The sequence below is a fragment of the Juglans microcarpa x Juglans regia genome, chromosome 3D (genome assembly GCF_004785595.1).
Source record: "Juglans microcarpa x Juglans regia isolate MS1-56 chromosome 3D, Jm3101_v1.0, whole genome shotgun sequence".
NCBI classification, from domain to species: domain Eukaryota; kingdom Viridiplantae; phylum Streptophyta; class Magnoliopsida; order Fagales; family Juglandaceae; genus Juglans; species Juglans microcarpa x Juglans regia.
In genome coordinates, this window is record NC_054598.1 from 24,506,900 (window position 1) to 24,528,340 (window position 21,441).

Genomic DNA, 21,441 nt, shown 5'->3' on the forward strand with positions numbered 1-21,441 from the left:
AAAAGATTTAAAGACAAGATCTTCATTTAAGAAATATTTATCAGTCGGATCTCCATTTACTAAATATTTTATCAGCAAGATCTTCATCTACTAAATATTTATCAGCAAGATCTTCATCTACGAAATATTTATCACAAAATATTTATCGGCATCTGTAAAATATTTATCGGCGGAATCGCCATCAAAGGAATTTTCACAAACAGAAACTAACATTTTAACAATGCATGAATGAGCAAATGGAAAGAAAAGCTAAGGAAAAGTAGCGGGACAAAGTGAAAGGAAAGAAAAAAGGCTTGGTAGGGTAAAGAAATAGGAACGAAAGGAAAAGACAACTAAAGAAAAATGGCGAAATGAATGCGGCTAAAGGAAATAGAAGCGAAAGGAAAAAGGCGGTGAAAGGAAATGCATAAGTAGATGGGAAAGACGACCAAATGAAATAGAAAAGGAAAATAAGATTAAAGGAAATTGGAATGACAAAGCGACGACATAAAGTCTTGGCAGGGTAATGTAAGGGGATTTTTCCCCTGCCCATAGAATGTCATAGGCCCAACCATTGGAGGGGACTCACTAGAAGAAACAATATGAGAGAAGGAGTAGGGGACAAGAAGAGACTAAGGCATGTAAGTGTCAGGAGGAATGAGAAAGTAATGTCAAAAGCGGAAAATAGGAGAAGTGACATAAAGTAAGGTGTAAGGTGTCAGGAGAGAAAAAGTAGGGAAGTGACTTAAAGCAAGTGAGGGGTAGGAGATAAAAGGCAAGGAAAACCTACAGATTCGGGACTCTTGATCTGATCTTTTACACACTGGGTTTTAGAGACACTCTTTTAGGGGGACGACTTCGACTTCTTCGGATTTGAAGACTTCTTCTTCAGCCAGAGAGCTCCATGGAGAACTTCTTCTCCATAAATTAGCTCTACAACTTCCATTGTACAGTGAGAGAAAAGAGAGGCCATGAGAGACTGTAAACAAACTTATTATAGTAGAATCTTTCCTCCCCAAACTCCTGTGGACGTAGGCCTAGTGCCGAACCACGTAAAATCTATGTATTCATCTCTTTATTTAATGTATTTAAATATTGTTCATCGCCAAGGATGTACGAACTGACACCGTACAGCCGCACTAGACCATTGTCGGGGAGACCCAGCTCTGAAGACCCGAGTTGCTGGGCTTGGCCTGAGGGCGTGCAAAACACGATGTTAACAATGATGGTTTGGGATTTAGGGACTTAAAGAGTGTTTAATATTGCCTTGTTAGCTAAGCAAGCCTGGAGGGTACTAAAGAATGAGGACACTCTACTTCACAAACTGTATAAGGCAAGATATTTCCCATAGAATTCTTTCTTTGACTCAAAGTTGGGGCACAACCCATCTTATGCTTGGAAGGGAATTTGGGAAGGTATAAGTTTTTTAATGAGAGGTTGTCAATGGAGGATTGGTGATGGGGCTACAGCCAGAATTTGGGAGAATATTTGGGTTCCTGGCATCAAGCTTTGAAGTTGGAAATGACGGTTAGGGAAGATGGTGATTATATTGCAAGGGTGGCTTGACTTATTGACCATGATTCGAGATGGTGGGATGTTGAAAAAGTTAAGAGCCCTCTTCAATCCAAGAATAGCTTCTAATATTTTGAAGATTCTTTTGAGCCCTGGGCAGCATGCTGATGTGTGGATATGGAGGCATGAAAGGAATGACAATTTTAGTGTTAGAAGTGCTTATAAGTATTTTTGATCACTTGCTTTACAAGAGAATGCAGAGAGTTCAACTGCTATGGAGGATCAGCAGCTGTGGACACATCTGGAAAATGAGGGTCCCTAATAAAGTCAAAGTCTTTGCATGGGGAGCTTGTAGAGAGGGTTTCCTTCAAAACAGAATTTGTGCAGAAGGAAAATAGTGGACAATACACGTTATGATTTTTACAATTATCATATTGAGGATAGAGCTCATGCAGTTCTACATTGCCCTCTGGTGTTGGTGCTGTTTTAAGGGATGAAAAGGGGAATGTGGTTTTGGTAGTCAACAAGATAGAGCATGAAGTACTGGAACCTAAATCTGTGGAGTTGTTGGTTATGTTTCGTGGTTTGCAGTTTAGTACTCAGTTGGTACAAAGTTTATATTGAAGAGTGATAGTCTGCTTATGGTTGAAGCTTTACAAGCAAGGGAGGACTCTTTATCACCTGTGGGTAATCTGCTGCAGGATGTGAAGAGAATGCTGAAGAATTTTGTTGATTTTCAGGTCCAGCATGTGTTGAGGATGGGAAATCAAGTTGCCCACCAATTGGCAAGATATGCTTGGAAAGTTACATATGTGGAGATGTGGATAGGCTCTGTCCCAATGTGTGCTTCTCAATCTGTTTGGTTGGATCAATTTCATTTGTAATCTGGTTTTTCTCTATTAATGAAAATTTCCTTTTATATAAAAAAAAAATGGTAATAACGGGGTGTTGGCCATAAAGAATTTCCGTTCATATTTTCTACCTCAAAAATTGAGTCTCTATGCCCTGCAAATTGCAGTCTATGTCCTAAAGCTAAATAGAACATCCCGACTAAAAGATTAACAAGAATTAACAATATAATCTCGAAAGCTTTTGTTAATACCCTTGAAGCCCATCTTGAACATAAACATATACGTTTCGTTGGGAAAAAAGAAAAGGTGCAAGACATATTTTATCAAATACTTGATTCAACGTCAAAATAAACAGAAGGCACATTACATAGCAATTGATGGTTCACCTCCCACAGATAGTATCACTGGATTTTCTGTCCACACCACTACATAGCTTGGTAATTTTAGCACTGCGCACAACAAATAGAAACTGGAAAGAAAATCTCGGAAGATGTCTGTTGTAAAAGTTCAATGTTTCACGGACATCACCAGTAATCCCCACACGAACATTTGCCATCTTTGAAATGATGAAACCGTTTATTGTCCCTAACAATTAGTTCCCTCCCAACGATCTTGGACATGATCTTGATGGCATTATGACAGTCACCGCAGATACGGAGGTTCTTGATGATCCTAAGAGGCGTCCTTGCTGGAGTACTGATCAGACCATATGCAATTGCCAAACGCTCACTATGGTACAGCAAGGCCTGCTCCTTGGCCTCTTGATCGATGTCATGAAGAACATATCTCGTGTCCGGCACATAACCGGCTTCTTTCATCCCAATGGATGCCTTCAGCTTTTCATCATCCTTGTAGAGAGCTGGGTTTCGAAATTCACTGATCCTATTCTTCCCATCAAGCATGCTGATTACAGTGCGCTTTTTGGGTGGAGGGGTAGGGATCTTGTTAGCAACAGCCTTTGATGGATCAAGAGCAACCATCAACTCCTCAGTCCGGTCTTCAAGATCAACATCTCCATGAATCCGAGCATAATTCCTCAAAGTCTCCCAAACCTCTGCCATGGGCTCAAACGGAAGTCCCTCTATCAGCTCCTCTGCTTCATTAAGATGCCCACACTTCCCAAGTACACCTAGAAGCCCCATATAATGCTCAAACCCTGGATCGATTCCACACTCATCCTTCATTGACTTAAAATGTATAAATGCTTCCTCCACGGCATCCGCACTGGCACATGACGAAAAGACTGCGAGAAAAGTCTCCCCAGTGGGTTTCAAACCAAGCTGCCTCATCTGCTCAAACAAATGCAACCCATCATCACCCAACGCATTATCCGCATACCCATTGATCATCAAATGCCAAGACTGCATATCCCGATCAGGCATATGATCAAACACTCTCCGCGCATCCGTCATGCCTCCACATTTCCCATACATTTCAATCACCTTATTGTTCAACTGAAGATCACCCCGACAAGTCGACTGTAACAATAAATCATGAACCTTTTTTGCATACTCATAAGATTTTGATTCGGCACAATGGTCAAACAACCTATGGAAGCAGTTCCAATCAGCTTTAACCCCTTGCTCCATCAGTTCAATAGCTTCCTTAACCTTCCCCGTTTCGCAAAACCGACTGAGGTCTTCAATCGAAGGTGGAGGCGGAGAAGAAACCGGGGTTTGGTCCTCAACAACCTGGTCTCGGTTAGGGCTTTGGACTCGTTGGGTCCACTGATTAGGATTTTGGACCGGTGGATAACCTTGGTTTAGATTGTTCCATTGTTTTGGGGCCCTGGGTTGCTGAAAACTTGGTTTAAACTGTCCCTGGTTCTGAAAGCCCCTAAACGGAGCTTTCTGCTGCTGCTGTTGCGGTGGTGGGGAGGGCCTATGATAGTCATCTGGGATTGCTGATGTGCTTAGGGTTTGATTGTTGTTGCTGCTGCGATTGAAGGTGAAATGAGAAGGGTTTGCTAGGCGTACCTTGAAGAAAGAGGATTCTATTCGGCCTCGGGCCCGCCGGATGGCCATGAGCAACGCCATTATTTGGAGCTGAATGAGGTAAAATGTACAAAACCCTAAACGCAGTCCGTGAGAAAAACCCCAAGCAAGATGGTGTGAGCGAAATCCGTGTTTTTTTGTGGGGGACATTTATTAATGATCCTGTCACGATTTTTAAGGTTAATGCGTAGTTTGGGCATGGTTATCAGAATATTTTATTATTATTTATTATTTTATTTTTATTTTTTATATATTATTTTATTCTTATTTACTACTATTCATTATTTTTTTTATTATTAATCGTAAAATATTTAAAAATATCTCATTACTCAAATGCAACCTAAAATGTTTAACTATGAAATTGTTATTATTCAACAATCTCGTATTAAAATGCATTAGTATTAAATATGGGACCAGTGTTAAATTTATTAGATACTGATAGATAAGTAAAGCTACTAAGATGAAAAGGAATAACGCTTCTCTTTTTTGTTTTTCTTTTATAAGCAACATTGCTTTATTCATAAACTCTATAATAGAGAAAGAATACATTGAAGAATTTTCTCCATTACAATTATAGTATTCAGTATATCAAGGGCTTCTTTTCCTAGAGCATGAGCAGCTTTGTTCTTATTCCTCTCAATGTGTTGCACTGACCAGGAATCAAAATTAGCCAACATTGATCTTGTATCTGCCATAATCATGCATGTGCTAGTCCCAACCTCAGCAGAATTTTGGATCCCCTGGACTCCCTGTAATGCATCCCCTTCTAGGATTATATATTTGAAGCCCACGTCTTGGCAAAACAATGTGGCATGAAGAGCAGCAACAGCAACAACTTCTGCTAGGAAAGGATTCAAGAAAAGATCCCTCTTCATCCTCAATGTTGCCCTAATTTTTCCCTCCCAATCACGAATAATAACACTAATACCAACCTTGTAGTGAACCTTACTTAGAGCAGCATCCAAGTTAAGCTTGAAAAATCCCTAGGGAGAGGCCTCACAATCCTCATTTAGATCAAATTCTATTCTAGTGCTTGTAGTAGATGCTTTGATTTGTCTAAGTTTAGCTAGTAAGATCCTAGATTGCTGCACTAAAGTGGAAGGATCTGTGAAAGTATCCTTAAAGATAGAGTCATTCCTCCCTCTTCTATATTTTCTAAGAAACAACATCAAATTCCTCCATGTCTTCCTTGTTTAACACATCATACATTTTCTCCAATAAATCCTTAAAGGCCTGGCTCTGAGTCCCACACTTTTGAATTCTAGTTATACACTGCCCCCATACATCATGAGCTAAGGTGCATTCCCACAATGCATGCTCCACTGTTTCAGAGCCTTGCTTGCAAAATGGACACTCTGGATTGTCCTACTACATTTCTTCTGAACATATTAGCTGTTGTGGGAAGGGCATCTAGACATGCTCTCCATAAGAATGTTTTGTTAGCATTAGGAATCTTCAGGTGCCATATTTTTGTCCATTTTGCATTCTTTGTCTTGCAGATTGGCCTTCTGCATGATCCTGTAGTTCTCCACTAAGATGATAGACACTCTTGACAGTATATAGACGTGTTTGTACATCTCCAAATCAACTTGTTAGGTCTGTCGTAGGTGCTTAAATGAATCTTTTTGATGAGGTCAACTTCATCTTTTAAAAAAATGACATCCACCAGAGACTTATTCCACTTATTTGTATCTGTGTCTATCAGAGTTGAGACCTTACTATTAGCTTGCAGAAATCTGATTGAACTTTAGGGTTTAAAAGTGATTTCTTGAGGAAGTCACTTATTAGTCCAAATGCTTATTGCTTCTACATTGCCAATTATCCACAAAAGACCTTATTCAAGAAGAGGTCTTACAGCTAAGAAGGTTTGCCATATGTAGGAAGAATTACTGCCCATTTTTGCTTTTAAGAAAGTAGTTGTTGGGAAGTATTTTGCTTCGAGCAAAAGTGCAGCAAGGGAATGAGGATATTATTTTCTAAAAATAATAATAATAATTAAAATGACGATGATAAAAACAGTATGGTTTGATAAATAAAAGGCCTATGATTGATTATAATTTTTAGGAAAAATTCTCATTGCTTAAGTCTAGTTGTTAATTCTTTACTTGATCTTACTTAATTTGATATTTTCTATGTTCAATGAATGCTTCTTATGATTATTAATTATTTTGAGTACCTAGAGAAATTTAATGTGAATTTTATGAATTTATATGATCTCAACTTACTCTAGAACTTTTTTGATTACACTCGAGGCGAAATCCTAGACAGAATATTACTGGGGAAATGATTAAGGCATTTTTTGGACCGATTGAGCCTTTTAAGCTTACATGTTTATTATCTTTATCTATAGTCGCCTCTTTGAGCTTTATTCAAATATATTTTGGCCTTATAGTTTTCTTTCTTGTAAACATCATATTCCTTACCCTATTTGAGTTTAAACACTGATTTCCTTACCTTTCAAGAAAACTAAGTTTACATAAAATCACATACTCAAAAGAGCTTGAAAGGCAAGAGAGGTAAAAGGTCTACAAGTTAAGTATAGCAATATTATCAAAATCATAAGTTTGGGGGTGTGAAGAGTCAATTCGTTAACTGTGTGTCCAACAAGAAAAGGCCGACGAGAGTCATCTATAAGGCAGTCAAAAAAGCATGGAATATATCCACACAGAAAAAAAAAAATGTCTGACCTACCGAATAGAGGGGTAAAGAGAGAGACACTTGAAAGTGTAATATAGAGAGGTATGTTAAGATATTTACAATGCTTGAGAAGAGATGTTTGTGTTAGAAGTGAGAATGCTCTATTTATTTTGTTGATATTCAAACTTAAGTTCTCTTATTTTGTTTGAATCCTACATTTTCTTTGTAGCCATCACCCTAACTTTATATTACAAGCTTGATAAAGATCTATTGATCCCTAGTAATAGTTTCTGTTCTACATTAGTGGAGAGTGATTTGAAAAGCAAGCCTATGGAGTTTTTAGAGATCTATTATTTATTTACTTGTTTGCATAAAACTATCCGGGGAGCTAATGATGAAATGAGAATGATGGGTATGCATGAATGTGGGGATGGATAATACGGTGAAATTGAGTTTTGAATTAACTTTTGGACTTGAATGATTCATTTGAATTACAGACTTTAGACAATCTTTGAGGCAATAAATTTTGTGAATCAAACCAATACTTGTTTTAATTGTCTTTTTTTTTTCTTACTCGAGGGCGAGCAATGTTTAAGTTTGAGGGTATTTGATAAGTGTTATTTTTATGATATTTTATCACTCTTTTATTTATAAAAAGTGTCATTTTTCCTTCAATACTATTGATTTTATGTTATTTCTACATATTTTTATTTATTTTCTTGGAGTTGAAGGAATGAGAAGATTTAGTGCAAAAAGAGAGCATTTTGGTGCAAAAGAAGAGACTACGGATCCAGACCAATGAGAGGCAGCGAGATCTGAAGATAGCTGATAGGATTTGGGCAAGGAGCCTTGTCCCATGGGCAACAACTAGAAAAGGCGAGAAGACATACCTCTCAGTAGGTAAGGAAGCTAGCAACCAGAAGGCGCGAAGACTTGATGACAAGGTTCTAAGCGGTTAGATTGAGCGACTAGTCTGATGACCAACTTAAAAGACCAACCTAAACGACATCGTGGGCAATAACTAGAAAATGCGAGAGGAGTCTTTCACCTCGGTCGGGAGTTTTTCCACTCGATAGGCGAGGAGAGGGCGTCTGGTCTTTGTGACCTCCACGCCAGTTATGTTCAGCGCACACAACATTTACCTAGTGGGATAATTCCTCCCGATCGGGATCAATCTGCTGATGACCACCAAATCCAAGTTCTGAAATCAATCTATTAGCGACCAAATCCTCCCGAACTCCGCAATTCAAGCCGTATATCACCGAATCTTCAGTTTTGGATAATTTTGTTATTCTTGGCCTTTTATATTAACATCTATTTTTAAAAATTATTTTCTAAATTTTTAGCCTAGATTGTAGCCGTAGTTATCTTGTTTCCAGATTTAAATTTCGACATCTATTTAATCTCGACCTGTGGGATGAATATGAAGTCTTGGTTCTTAATCTTAGTTTTAGTTTTGAGTTTTAGAGAGTCTGAGTTTAGGTTTCGATAGTCCAGAGTTTATTAGTTGTGTTTATTTTAAGGAGGTAGATCTGGGGGAGCAAAGGTGAGAGCCGCATGCTTCATCAACTGACTCCAACGAAGAACACCAGTTTTATTCTTTTTTTTTTTAATTTCATTATGAACTAATTTTATTTTCTAGAGTTTTGATGTAGCCTAGCATTGAACACACAGTGTATATTCCAAGTTATTTTATTTTCAATATTTCCATGATTGAGTGTTTATTCCTTATCCTTAATACTTGCAATTTTCTAGCTAACTATTGTTCGATCTATTGAATCACAATGAGACCGAGAAGTAATTTATGATTAAAGTTCTAGGATTAAACACCATTAGTTGAGCAAAAGTAGAGATGCTTTACTGTGATTAGTGTGACTTTCAAGAAATCCAAAAAACTTAATAAGTCTCCAATTAGTTAAATTCACATAGAGATATGGAGTTATTAGTTGGAGATATTTTTGGTATTGTTCGAGAGAAAATATTGAATAGTTGAGGGATTTTTATCATCAACTTGGGATAATTTGGATTCTATAACAAGAAAGAATAAATTGTGTGGGATTTGTTATGTGAAGTCAAATGCTCTAAATCTATTCTTATTATTTAAAAATCTTAATTATAATATTCTTTTCTTCAGTTTAATTTAGATAATTCACTCTTCAAAATTCGATTTTCTAAATAGTAATTAATTTAGTCAATTTCAATACTCAATCACATAATTATTCAATGTGGGTTCAATATCCGTTTTCTTTAAAACACTTTACTACTTGTTACGATTTTGTGCACTTGCAAATGTATTTTTATGCGAACACATGGATTCAAAGGCCACTACTACATTATCAGTTATGAGTCTACTGACACAAAGGCACTCTAGGTAGGTCAGATGATGTTAGGGAGAGTAGCCTTTAACCTGTTATTCAATATTTTTGCAATGATTTTATAAATAAATAAAAAAAAAAAAGCTAATAGGTCTGAATTCAGTAACCTTTAAGGGAGATTTGGACTTCGGAATAAGAGTGATATAAGTGTCATTTAGGCTATCAGACCATTTCCCTTTATTTAGAACCTCTAAAACAACAGCACTCACTCCAGGTCCTACTATCTCCAAGTGGTTTTGATAGAAAGATGCACGAAAGCCATAAGGACCAAGAGATCCTAGTGGATTCATATGGAAAATAACTTCTTTAGTCTCTGCCACAGTGAACTCTTTGGTAAGACCAACATTCATTTCTTATGTTATTGAAGGTTTTAATGATTCCAAACAAGTATCTATTTCTGTTGGATTGAAAGTTGAGGAAAGATCAATGAAATACCTCTGAAACATGCTATTGACCTTCCAAGACATTGTTGTTACCTGACCATCTTCAGTTGTAATCTTGTGGATAGTGTTGGTCTTTCTCCTCTGACTAGCACATTTGTGAAAACATTTACTGTTTCTATCTCCATCATTTAGCCAAGCTTGTTTGGCTCTTTGCTTCCACTTAGTATCCTTCTATTCAAGTAAACAATCAATTTCTTTCTACAAGCTTTTGATATCATTATTAAGATGGCCCTTGTTGGTCTCTTGTCGCATACTCAGCATTTCAATCTTTGATTTGATAAGCTTGCTTTCGTTTCTATGCATGTCTTTACTCCACTGTTTGGGCCTCATCTGACAACTTTTTAAACCTTTTGTAGCTGTAGCAAATTATTCGAGGAGCTGGTAGCAACATTCCAAGAATCCTGAACAACTGTATAGCAATCTTTTATATTAAACTAGCTAGCCTCATATCTAAAAATTCTCTCTTTATGCTTGTTGAAGGAATGACTTTGTAGTGAGATAAGGATTTGAATGTGGTTTGAGCAGTTCACAACTAGATTGTACATAGAGTGATCTTTAAAAATATTAATCCATGCAGAGTTACCAAAGGTTCGATCACTCCCCTCCTCTGTAAAGGCATCACCATCTCTATCGTTCTTCCATGTGAAAGTATCCCCCAGATAACCGAGATGATTTAGATGACAAATCTCTAAAGTTGTTCTAAAGCTGTCAATCTATTTATAAGGCCTTTTGGCAACACCAAAGTTCTCATTTTGTTTGAGGATTTCATTAAAATCCCATGCACATAACCAAGGTATACTCACTTGAGGCTTTAGTGCTTGAAGTAGATTCCAACTGTCATTTCTTTTTGTGGTAGTAGGTTTCCATAGAATCCTGTAAAAAGCCATTCACCCCCTACAAGATAGGCGATCCATGCTGAAATGTGCCAATTAGTAAAAGAATCCAAATCCACGGCCAAATTAGAATTCCATAGAAGATCTAACCCCCACACCATCCTTTACTATTGACAACAAAACAACTATCAAAACCAAGTTTATTTCTTATCTGTTCCATTTTTTCTCTACAACATTTAGTCTCAATAAGAAAAACCAAATGTGGGCTCTTAAATTTCACCAGCAGGTGAAGTTCATGAATTGGCCGAGAGTTCCCAAGCTCCCAATAATTCCAACTAAGGCAATTCATTGTTGATGGTGAGGCTGCAAAGCGACCTCCACCAAATCAACTTGAGTTAGGCTCCTTGCAGGAGTGAGCTGGGTTTTTGTTACTTGCAAATTGGCTTGTTCAACAAGTTCTCAGAATTAGAAGCCACTGGTCTCTTCTTACGCTTCTCAATTGGGGCATCATTAGACAGATTAATCATTACATCATGAGTATTAGAACTGCCTCTTGCTTTCCTTTTCCACGTAGATACTCTAATGAGCTTAGTAGGAGAGGAAATATGTTTTGATGGGGATAAAGAATTGATCTTTTTAGCAAGGATATATAAGGAAGGTATTCTAAGAAAGCAGTTAGATTAGAATCTCTGATTTTAAGTCCATAAGGAAAGGAATATCCTCCACAACTTCCTTATCAATAGTAGCATGCAGATTAAAAGTGGGAGATAGTTGACTTACTTGAGTTTGGGCATTGTCAGCTATGTAAGGCAAGTCTGCCCTCTCTCTTGCCAGGGATCTGTCATTTAGGGAATAAGTTAAAGGATATGCCATATCAACTCCACCATTATCATTTGATTGCGCATGATCTTTTTCAATCTAACTATCATTTCCTTTCTCGGTGCTTCTACTATCTTCCTCATCGGATCTTCCCTACTCGCGAGAAGCTTGACTAGTAAAGTCTAATGTACCACCATAGTTTTTAGCCAAAGTGCTCGAAAGGATCACTTGCACAACACACATCCATTGGCCATATTGTGCTTGAGCCTAGGTTCCCAAATTCTGCTTAGGGCACTTTCTATCCTTGTGGTTCAAATTACCACATTGAAACAGAAGTTTGGCAACCTTTTATACTTAAAGTTGATCCATATCTGTTTATCAACAATATTTAATAGGCGTCCACAAATTAGAGGCCCTAAGATATCAACTTTTACTCGAATTCTAAAAACTTGCCCCACCTAAGTCCTTCCTGATCAACCTCCACCGTAAGAAATTTATCCATCCCTGATCCATTAAGCTTGCCCATCTCCTCTAGTCTGCCATTGTAGCAAATGGGAGATTGTGTAATTATACCCAAAAAGGTTCCGACTTGAATTGAACTTCATTAGGTGACAAACTGCCTTCAAAACCCTAGAGACTAACCAAGTGTCTATCGAAGGACCAAGGTCTACCATGCATGACTTTCTCTTTGTTAGAGAGATTTTGAAACTCCACCAGGAATCTATTGTAGCCATCCGTCTGAGTTCCAAACCTTTGTCAGAGTTGATCTGAATGCCTTATCATTAACATTATTATCATTGATGATCAGAGCAAGTAGACAATGTTGACCTTTAATATCTAAGACGTTGACAGCCTCCTCTAGGAGAATGATCTCTTTTTTCCTTCTTTAGTCAATGATAACCCCTCCCACAATCTTGTAATTCCTTCTACCACGTTACTAAACTCTTAAGACTAATGTCTAAGAGGCAGGTAGATGCTTCGTCAAAGCAAAGTGCCTACAACCCCACCCCTCAGTGAAGGAGAGGACCCAAGATAGCGCTTCTCTTAAAATACCATTATACCTGTGAAGAAATCTTTTTTTTCCTTAAATTCATATATTTTCCCATTGATGTGGCACCATGTGGTGCCAGTGCTGCTAGGTTTATTAAAAAATAATATATATATATATATATGAACAAAATGACGTTCGATAATACAAAAAGATGAAGATTGAAATCCTAAATTTCTTTTATCCCTTTCATGTTTTATTTTTTATTTTTTCAATAAATCATGTGGCAATGTGGCATCACATGATAGCACCACGTAAATGAAACAAAATGAGCAATACAACTGGAGCAGCATAGTATTATTTCTCTTTTTTTATTAATGTTTCTATTTTGAATTATTCTACTCATCATTGTTACACCACAAAAGGGGGAAAAAAAAAAAGATAAAACGTGAAAACAAGCGTATAGTGTATGTATGATGATTAGAATTTTTCTTTTATTTTAATGTTTTTTTCCCCATCAAAACCGTTTCCTTTTAGCGTCACACTGCTACAAAACAAACTCATAAGAATTAAGTGCCCCAAAAAATAGTTTTGCTAGGGAGTAGTCACTTTTTTAACACACTAGCCATCTGGTAGATGAGGTGGTTGTAGGGGACTTTATAAATAAGTTTTGAATGGGAATCCCACCGTCGTTTTAATAATAAAAAGAAGACATGAACTCTTCCCCTCTAGTCTATTCTTCAAGGGAGTTCCATCGAGCCATTCCAGCCCACACTTGCCGGCAGCTTCAAGGGAGGCAGGCTTGCAGGAAGAAGCTTATTGGGACATTACACACGGAGAAATGATATTTGCAATCATGAAGTGTACAAATGTCATATAATTTCTTTGAAAAAAATAAGTAAAAACATGACCCATATAGGGAAAAAAATTAAAAAAATAAAAAAATAAATTTTTAATAATGAACTATATTCTTTCTTAAAATGATTGTGCGACACTTGCGCACTTCATGATTGTATCTAACATTATTCTTTTAAGGATTTACGTGCTGACGTGGCACGTTATTTAGAAAAAGTTATACCCGGCTAAAACACAGGAGAAGGGAACTCAACTTCCGAGCTGATGATCACACTGATCAAATATGTCAAATCACTTGGGAGATCGGTTCTCAAGCATGTGATCTGACTATCGGTCAAATTGTTGAATCATGTGAGAGCTCTTCCTCCATAGACATAGATAAATTAATATTTTGTAATGAATGTGAATTTTTTTTTACAAGTAAGAAGTTGCATCTCAATGTAATAAGATCAGACTATGTATCAATGAGGTGTGTATTTTTTTTTTTAATGAATTATTCTATATATATTTTTTTAATTGAACAAAATAAGATCAAGATCATTGTAATTAATTTCTTTTTACTCGCCCCAGCATGCTCGTATTGGGGCGAGCCAAAACATCTCGCAATAGGACTAGCAAAGAATACTCCAGCGCACCGAAGTATAACAGTACTCATCAATCGGGTGAGCACAAGGAAGAGTAATAGTGCCCGCCAACTTAGAAAATATGAAAAATAATAGAATTCATGGAAAACAAACATGTCGACCCAACCATGTGCTGCTATTTATGCCCAACCATTTCCAACCATGATGTAGAATTACAATACGATCGATAGGTTTCATCATGAACAAAATTGAACATAAAACTTTCTCCAACAGTCGGATAGGATTGGGATGGTCTGAACCTCATTTCCTACAACAAAAGAAAAACAAATTAAAGTTGCGCTAAATTTGAAATAAACATTATATAATTGATTGTGTAGTCTTCAATACCTCGATGGAGACACTATGTTGAGTGCCAATCACTCGACTCGATCGGTATATTATCAGTCACCATGTAGCAGTACTGGGCCTTCATTCATGTCTGAACTTATATCTTCTAAAATCGCACGACAAGTCTGCAAAATACATTGAAAATGTGCTGTTAGTTATGTTGAGAAATATTATCAATGCAACAGTTATATATTATCAAGCCTTGCTTTTTCTTCTAGTCTTTCCAACCTCAATTGGGCCCTTTCTCTGCATGTCTTTCTTCTTCTTCTTCTTCTTCATTTCTTTTTTTCTTTTTTATTTATTTATTACCGCGAACACTTTCCTCCATACGTGTTGGTGGCCTCCCTTTAGGACGAACTAGTAATGGGTTGAAAAATCTTCACGACACCACCTTTACGTGGTGGGGTTTATCTTAAAACAATACTGCTACAGGCAACCGTTGAAGGTAACCATGGGGAATCGACTGACGCGGCATTATATTTATTAAAAAAAAAGAAGAAGAGAAAGACATAATGAAATTGAGAGAGGGAAAATTTCAGATTTCTCATTTTCTCATTAAGACGAAACCAGAACTGGGGTCTATGCGCTGCGTCTCATGTGGTTGTCTCTGTCTAGGCATTGTTGGGTCTACGACGCTGCGTCTCATGTGGCTGTCTCTGTGGGTGTCGTCCATCTTTGTGGGTGTCTTCGAATAAGTAGCTTTGTGTGGGTGTTTCTTCCATTTTTGTGGGTGTCTCGTCCAAATTTGTGTTGTGTGGGTGTCTTCGTGGCTAGCTTCAGGTAAGATCTCGACTATTAATAATCTATTATGGGTTGTGGTGGTGCATGTGGCTACTTGGGATCTGGGATTTTTACGTTTTTTATTTTGGGGCTCTGTCAAACACCAAATTTCTACAACTAACAATTATTACAGATCGCATTAAAATGGTGGAAATTTGGGGTTTTATAAGTATTGTAATATTAATCTTAGACAAGCTAAGAGGGAGCAGCTACCTTGATTTGGAGGTTTTGATGCAATGGATTGCAATGTCATTATAAACAGAAGCGAGCCATGGTGGATTGAGTGGGATTTGGTAACATGAAGCTGGCTTTATTTGCCCATTTTACTTCCAAACTTAAATCTGCCCACATATCTAAGTTGGATTATGATCCAATCTCCCTATTTAAAAATATTTTCAGACCCAAAGATAGATTAATAATGATAACGAGAAAGGCTTTACTTGTTTGTTTGCATCAATTACAACAAAGTTGGTGTCTCAGCTATTAGCTTAATTCTCAATGTTATTAAAATGGGAGATGATGCCTGATGAGGACATAAAGGTATTTGATAGAAAAACCCATCTTGGGATTGTTCTGTTTGGATTCTTGTTTTAGTCGATGGACAAGATACACCAGTCGTGAATACTTGCATGAATTTATTTGTCCCTTCAAAGACAGATATATCAAATGTTGGTGGCGTGCAGGTATATTAATAGTTATATATTAATATTTGAATTACAATATTAATCCGTTTCTTGACGAGTATTTATCACCAGCCTGTTTTAGACAGCTTAGCTTTTTATATCAGTGGAACCCAGCTCTGAGAAACAGTGATTGCGAGTCAAGAAAGTGTAAGTTCACTAAAATTTATAAAATTTGAAAAGTAATATCGATATCACATTAATATTTGAATATTTATTCGTTACAAATATAATTTGGGTTGAATGGATCACAACCGGTGCAAATTGACTTGGATGGATCACAACTGGCGCAATGAATGTAATTCATGGATTTTGTGTATTGAATGTAGTTCACGGATGTAATTCATGGATTTTCTAATGGGTTTTTTTCTATATTCAATGTAATTCATGGATTTAGATTTTGTAATGGGTTTTTTGTGTATTCAATGTAATTCATGGATGTATTTCATAGATTTTCTAATGGTTTGTTATGGATGGCAATAACTTAATCTGATTACTGAATAAATGAGACCCTTTTGATTGCATTTTACTGCTAGGTAGATGGTTTCCAAATTTGTATATATGATGTGTACGGTTAGTATGTAATGAAGAACCTGAACCTTCCCTGTTGAGCAAACTTACAATACTGCTAAAATATTGTGCATAGTAGAGCTGTTGGACCACGCTGATTACATGCATGTTTAATGCATAAGATCTGTTGGAAACTCTCGGTGGTAAAAAGCTAGATTTATATTCATTTCAATGGTTGCCTTGACTAAGGCGTTATATACCAGCCACATTGTTTTGGATTTACATAGACTTAAGTTTTGGATTTACTTAAGATAGAAACACGCATACTTAAGTTTTGGATTTACAAACCAAATTCTGAAATTACTTAAGATACTACTAAGTAACATGACACAACAACTAGAAAAGTCCAATACAGCTGGAGTAGTGTGCGTGAACGCCTTATTTCAACTTGTTGTTCTAGAAGCACCAACTCCTTCTTCAGAACCCCATCATTTCTATTCAATAGAAAAATCTCTCTTCTGGATTTCATCCGCTCTCTTACAGATCTCAATCTCCCTCTTCTCGAGCTATTTCTCTTTCCTTAACAATTCTTGTATCTTTCTCAAAGTTGGAGCTCAATCTCTTGATTACTATCTGCCCATTAGAAAAACTTGCAGTATGGTAATCCCTGATCATATTTTACATATATAAAAAATGTTAGATGTACAGTTTGTTAAACATTATATTAAGCATTTTATGCTACAAATTATGTAGTTACCTCTGTGTTGTACTTTGGACAACCTAAGAAGGGCAACCTGAATTTCTTGCAGTATTTGAATATCTCAGTGTGGCTTCAACCTCATAGGAGCAGAATTTCTTCAACCTCAATGATGAAGAAGTCATTGATGATGATGATGACATCTGGATGAAGGCCACATAAATGTTATGTTATGCAGTGTAACCAAACTTGACTGAGAAGTAGAGGAAAAAGTAAGCAGTGCAACATTCGGAGCAATACATATCTTTAAGCAGTGCTAGAGCAAGGATCTCAAAAAGCAATAAAACTATTACAAAGAACAAGATAAAAACCTGCAGAAGAACAGAACAGAAAGAATAAAAAGGGCCTAAAACTGAAGTATAAAAACTTCATATGATCAATGGTACATAGGGCATGGGGCAATTTGTAGAACAGAACAAATAAAAAAGGGCTAAAACTGAAGAATTATGAGCTTTTTACATTATTAATAACAAGAGTATTCTAATTCTTTCCCTAATTAACAATAAAGAAAATAAACTTGTTTTATGTGCTGTCTTCATTTTTATGAACAAAATGGTTGTAGTATCTGAAGGTTCATTGATACCATTGCCTCCTTACTAACTTTTAAATAATAAAATCAATAGTTAAAAAAAGCATCCATAAAAAACAGATCGTATAATTGATCTACATATTCTACACATCAAGTATAATCTATTGAGAAAAATCACAAATGTCAGCATGGAATGTAAAATGCATATAAGCTGCATCAATAACCTCTTGCATCAAGATACAATAAGAGAAATAATTAAAAGCATCTTTTACACCCTGATGAAATGAAGGTGTTGTAGGAAAAAAGTAAAACCAAATTGTGATCGAATCTCTCTACAACTGCCACCCTAATCAAATTGTAGTATTTGATTTTATTTTATTCAACTAGTTTCTTTATTCAACTTCTCACAATATCCTCTTACTTCCAAACAGGACCTTCACTAATCAAGAAAAGAATCAGTTTGAAAACACGGCGCATAAGCTTAATTGAGTTCATGGAATTGTGGGCATGATACCATCATCTAACAAGGCCCAGACAAAGTTGATGCTCAATTTTTATATGGTATTAAAAGCATGTTGCTCTAGTGATAGTGCCTGAGAGAGGAAACTTGGTGTGAAAAACACCAGTTATATTCTATTTTTCATAAGAAGATCAACATAAATGTTTAATGCGTAAATGACAAGTCACAAATGTTTAATGCGTAAATTTGTTGGCATGGACCACATAGTCTGATACGCAACATCATACTGAGTAAGTAAAGAGAATGAAACCTGAAACTCGATATTGTTCTCCAATGTCCACTGCCCACAATGCACATTTATGTCCATCTTCCATGCGAGGCCTAGGAAAAGACGTTCCCTTACATGGGGAAAAACATATTTCAGTTATTGTTTATAGAAGAAAGAAGAAACCTGATAAGTTACCGTTTATAGAAGAAAGAAGAAAAAATAGATTTTCCATTCATTATACCTGATAAGTTCTTGAGACCAAAGAAGAAAAGATCTACCCATTCTGGTCAGGGTTAGGGTTACGTACAATATTTTAGGATTAGGGTTAGGATTAAGCCACGAGTTGGGTTAGGGTTTGTGTTTCGAGTAAGGAGACTGCATCGAAGGGAGAGGTAGAGGATTTGAGGGTTTCGGGAGTGAAGATTGAATGGTTTCGTTGTAACATTCGTGAGGTAGATTCGAGTGGGAAAGGTGGAAGACAAAGGAGGAAAGGGGAACTGAGATCTAGGAAGGTGGAAGATGAAGACAAAGGAGGAAAGGAGGATTTCGAGGGAGCAAAATTTCAAACGAATGAGGTAAGGGGAATCATCTTCTGGGAAGGTGGAAGATGAAGACAAAGGAGGAAATGAGGATTCAAGGGAGCTCTGGAAGACAAAGGGGAAAGGGGGATTTCAGTGCGTCTCGAAAATTTCATAAGGAAAACGGAGGGAATTTTCTCAAAGATTGAAACAGCGTCGTTTCAATTGGCCATGTGGGATGCGGTTCCCCTAGCCGGTTGTGTATATAGTTTTTCATCTTGAAAATCACATCAACTAATTGGGCCACGATACTTGACTTTCATTACTTCTACCTCTTGCATGGCTTCCGAGAAACGACTCCCACTTGTAGCTATATATAATGGTTGCCAACTCTGTCAAAGTACTCCTCTACCCAATGTCATACTTCCTTACTATTACCCCATGCTCATCACCTGAACTCTTCATCAATGTATGCTTTCTCTTCAAATTCTTCCTCGACTTTCGCAATGATGAAGGCGAGTCTTCCACCTGAGCAACAACGGTTGCAGATCTTCAGCTGGGCAACAACGACTGTGAGTGGTGGCTTCAGGGACTAAGCAATCAAACAGGGTATGCATTTCCTCCACGATATTTTTGGAGTTAAAAAATGAGGATGTATGCAATAGCATCTTGATTTCCCTCCCCATTTTTTTAAAGAAAAATTACATTAGTAAACCGGTTTGTAATTTAAATATATATATATATATATTTATATATATATATGACATGCCAAGTTGCAACGATGGAGGATGGGAGGAGCATGGACGTTAATGAGCTATTTTGTATAGTGGAGTGCTACATCCACGTTGGAATTATACAAAAGTAATCTTACAAGCTGATGTTATTTTATCTAATTCGTTAAATCTATTTTATAATTAAAGTAACTTTACAATCTAATCAATCACATTAAACTACGTCAATTTGTGAGATTATTTTTGTATAATCCTTTTGTAACTTGAGTATTTTCTTTTTGTAGAATAATTCAAATGTACTAGTAATATTAGCTACAATTCCCAAATAAATAAGCTCGGCATAGTTTTTTAATAAAAAAAAAAGTAAACCCACTAAAACAGAATAGAATTTTTTTATACTTTTCACGATGAGGTTCACTTTTCTATAAATGAATTATATAAAACTTGTCTATTCAAACATAGTACAAATCATTAGATAAAAAGTGAATTCTTCCTTATTTAAATCTTTTGTACCAAAATATGATCTGTTGAAACTTTGTGGTCCAACAATCTTTTGCAACTGGGTAACGGTAGCACACCCGACCCCAACCCAATATTTGGGCCCTATTTGTGGAGTACCTTTGTTGGGCCATAATAGAAATATATAGTGAAGTTATCTTAAAAGGTTTGGCAAATAAACCTAGTCTTAGTAATCTAAAGCACTAGTATTGGTTTTTCTATATGCATCTTTAAAATCACATTTTTTGAAAATTTATTTTGCATATCAAGAAAAATCTCTACATTAGATTATGCATCTTTGAACTAAATAATAATAAAATATTATTATTTTTAAATTTTTTTTCTTAAAATTATTATTTTTTTATATATATTTAACAATTAGCACCATGTGCTCAAAATACAAATTTTATATATCTAAATATTACCAATTTCATATATCAAAATGGCCAATTTTATCAATAAATATTAATATGTACTAAAAAACACTTTATATCATCAACTTAATACAAATTTCATATATCAAAATCATCTTAATATAAATTCCACAAAGTTGGTTTTAATGGGTAGGAGAGAGAAAAAAATATTAAAAATAATATTTGGAGAATGAATAGTGTTTCTTCAAACTTGAAGAAGCACTATTCATAGCTATATAAAAAATTTAGAGATGGATAAGCTAATGTAGATGAATTTAAAGATATATTATACAAATATGAAGATGAATAAGCCATTGCTAGTGCTCTAAGAGCATTCTTAATCATATTTTGTGTAAAATTATGATTGAGGATGCATCCAACCGGTTATGTATTTCATCTTTATTTTCCAAGTAGCTATAGTGATCCTGCTACGTTTAGTTGATAATCTTCACACCATTAAATTATTTTTAGTTCATTTCTCTCTCCTCTAGTTCTTGTTTCACCACTGCTTTTGTTTCGCCTAATTTCATTTCAACCCATGTTTTGTTTGGCGCCATCTTCTACCTCTAGTTAAATTGAAATTGTTGCTCATCAATGCCATCACCGAGTTTTCTCTTGCGGCAACAATGGCTACCTTGTCTTCGTCAGGCAACACCGGTACTGGAAGAAACAAAATTCTCTCTTTCGTCCTCTTTCCAAATACCCCAAAATCGCAGAGCCTGCCTCGTATAATTTTTTTTCCCAATTTGTTGATTTTTTTCGTCTTAGTTTCAAGATTTGATTAGCTCTTCCAAAAAGGGTAGTAAGGTTTAACTTTTGAGTTCTTCACTTGAATCAATGGAGGTTTTGTTTATGAGCTTTGTGCTAAAAATGGCAACAAACGAAGCTAATTGAAACAGAAACAAACTGTTTCAATTTAGAGTTATTGAGAGTTGAGGGAGGGTTTGAGATCCAAGCAGATATTGTGAATATTAAATATATGAAGATATTATTGGTAGTTAGAATAAATATTTGAAAAGAATAAAAATATATTTAAATAA

General features: G+C 36.1%; 2 protein-coding genes across 2 annotated transcripts; both read right to left on the reverse strand.

Annotated features, from left to right (window-relative positions):
* Positions 1-2,658: 2,658 nt before the first annotated feature.
* LOC121256416 (pentatricopeptide repeat-containing protein At2g15690, mitochondrial) lies at positions 2,659-4,491 on the reverse strand. The gene has a single exon (XM_041157210.1). It carries the CDS (start codon positions 4,484-4,486, stop codon positions 2,867-2,869), a length of 1,620 nt encoding a protein of 539 aa, XP_041013144.1. The 5' UTR covers positions 4,487-4,491; the 3' UTR covers positions 2,659-2,866.
* A 372-nt stretch (positions 4,492-4,863) lies between these two features.
* Positions 4,864-9,698, reverse strand: LOC121255167. Its single transcript, XM_041155442.1, has 2 exons — positions 9,456-9,698; positions 4,864-5,319 (listed from the first exon to the last, which is right to left on the reverse strand). Exons 1-2 carry the CDS (start codon positions 9,696-9,698, stop codon positions 4,864-4,866), a joined length of 699 nt encoding a protein of 232 aa, XP_041011376.1.
* Between the last annotated feature and the right edge of the window lie 11,743 nt (positions 9,699-21,441).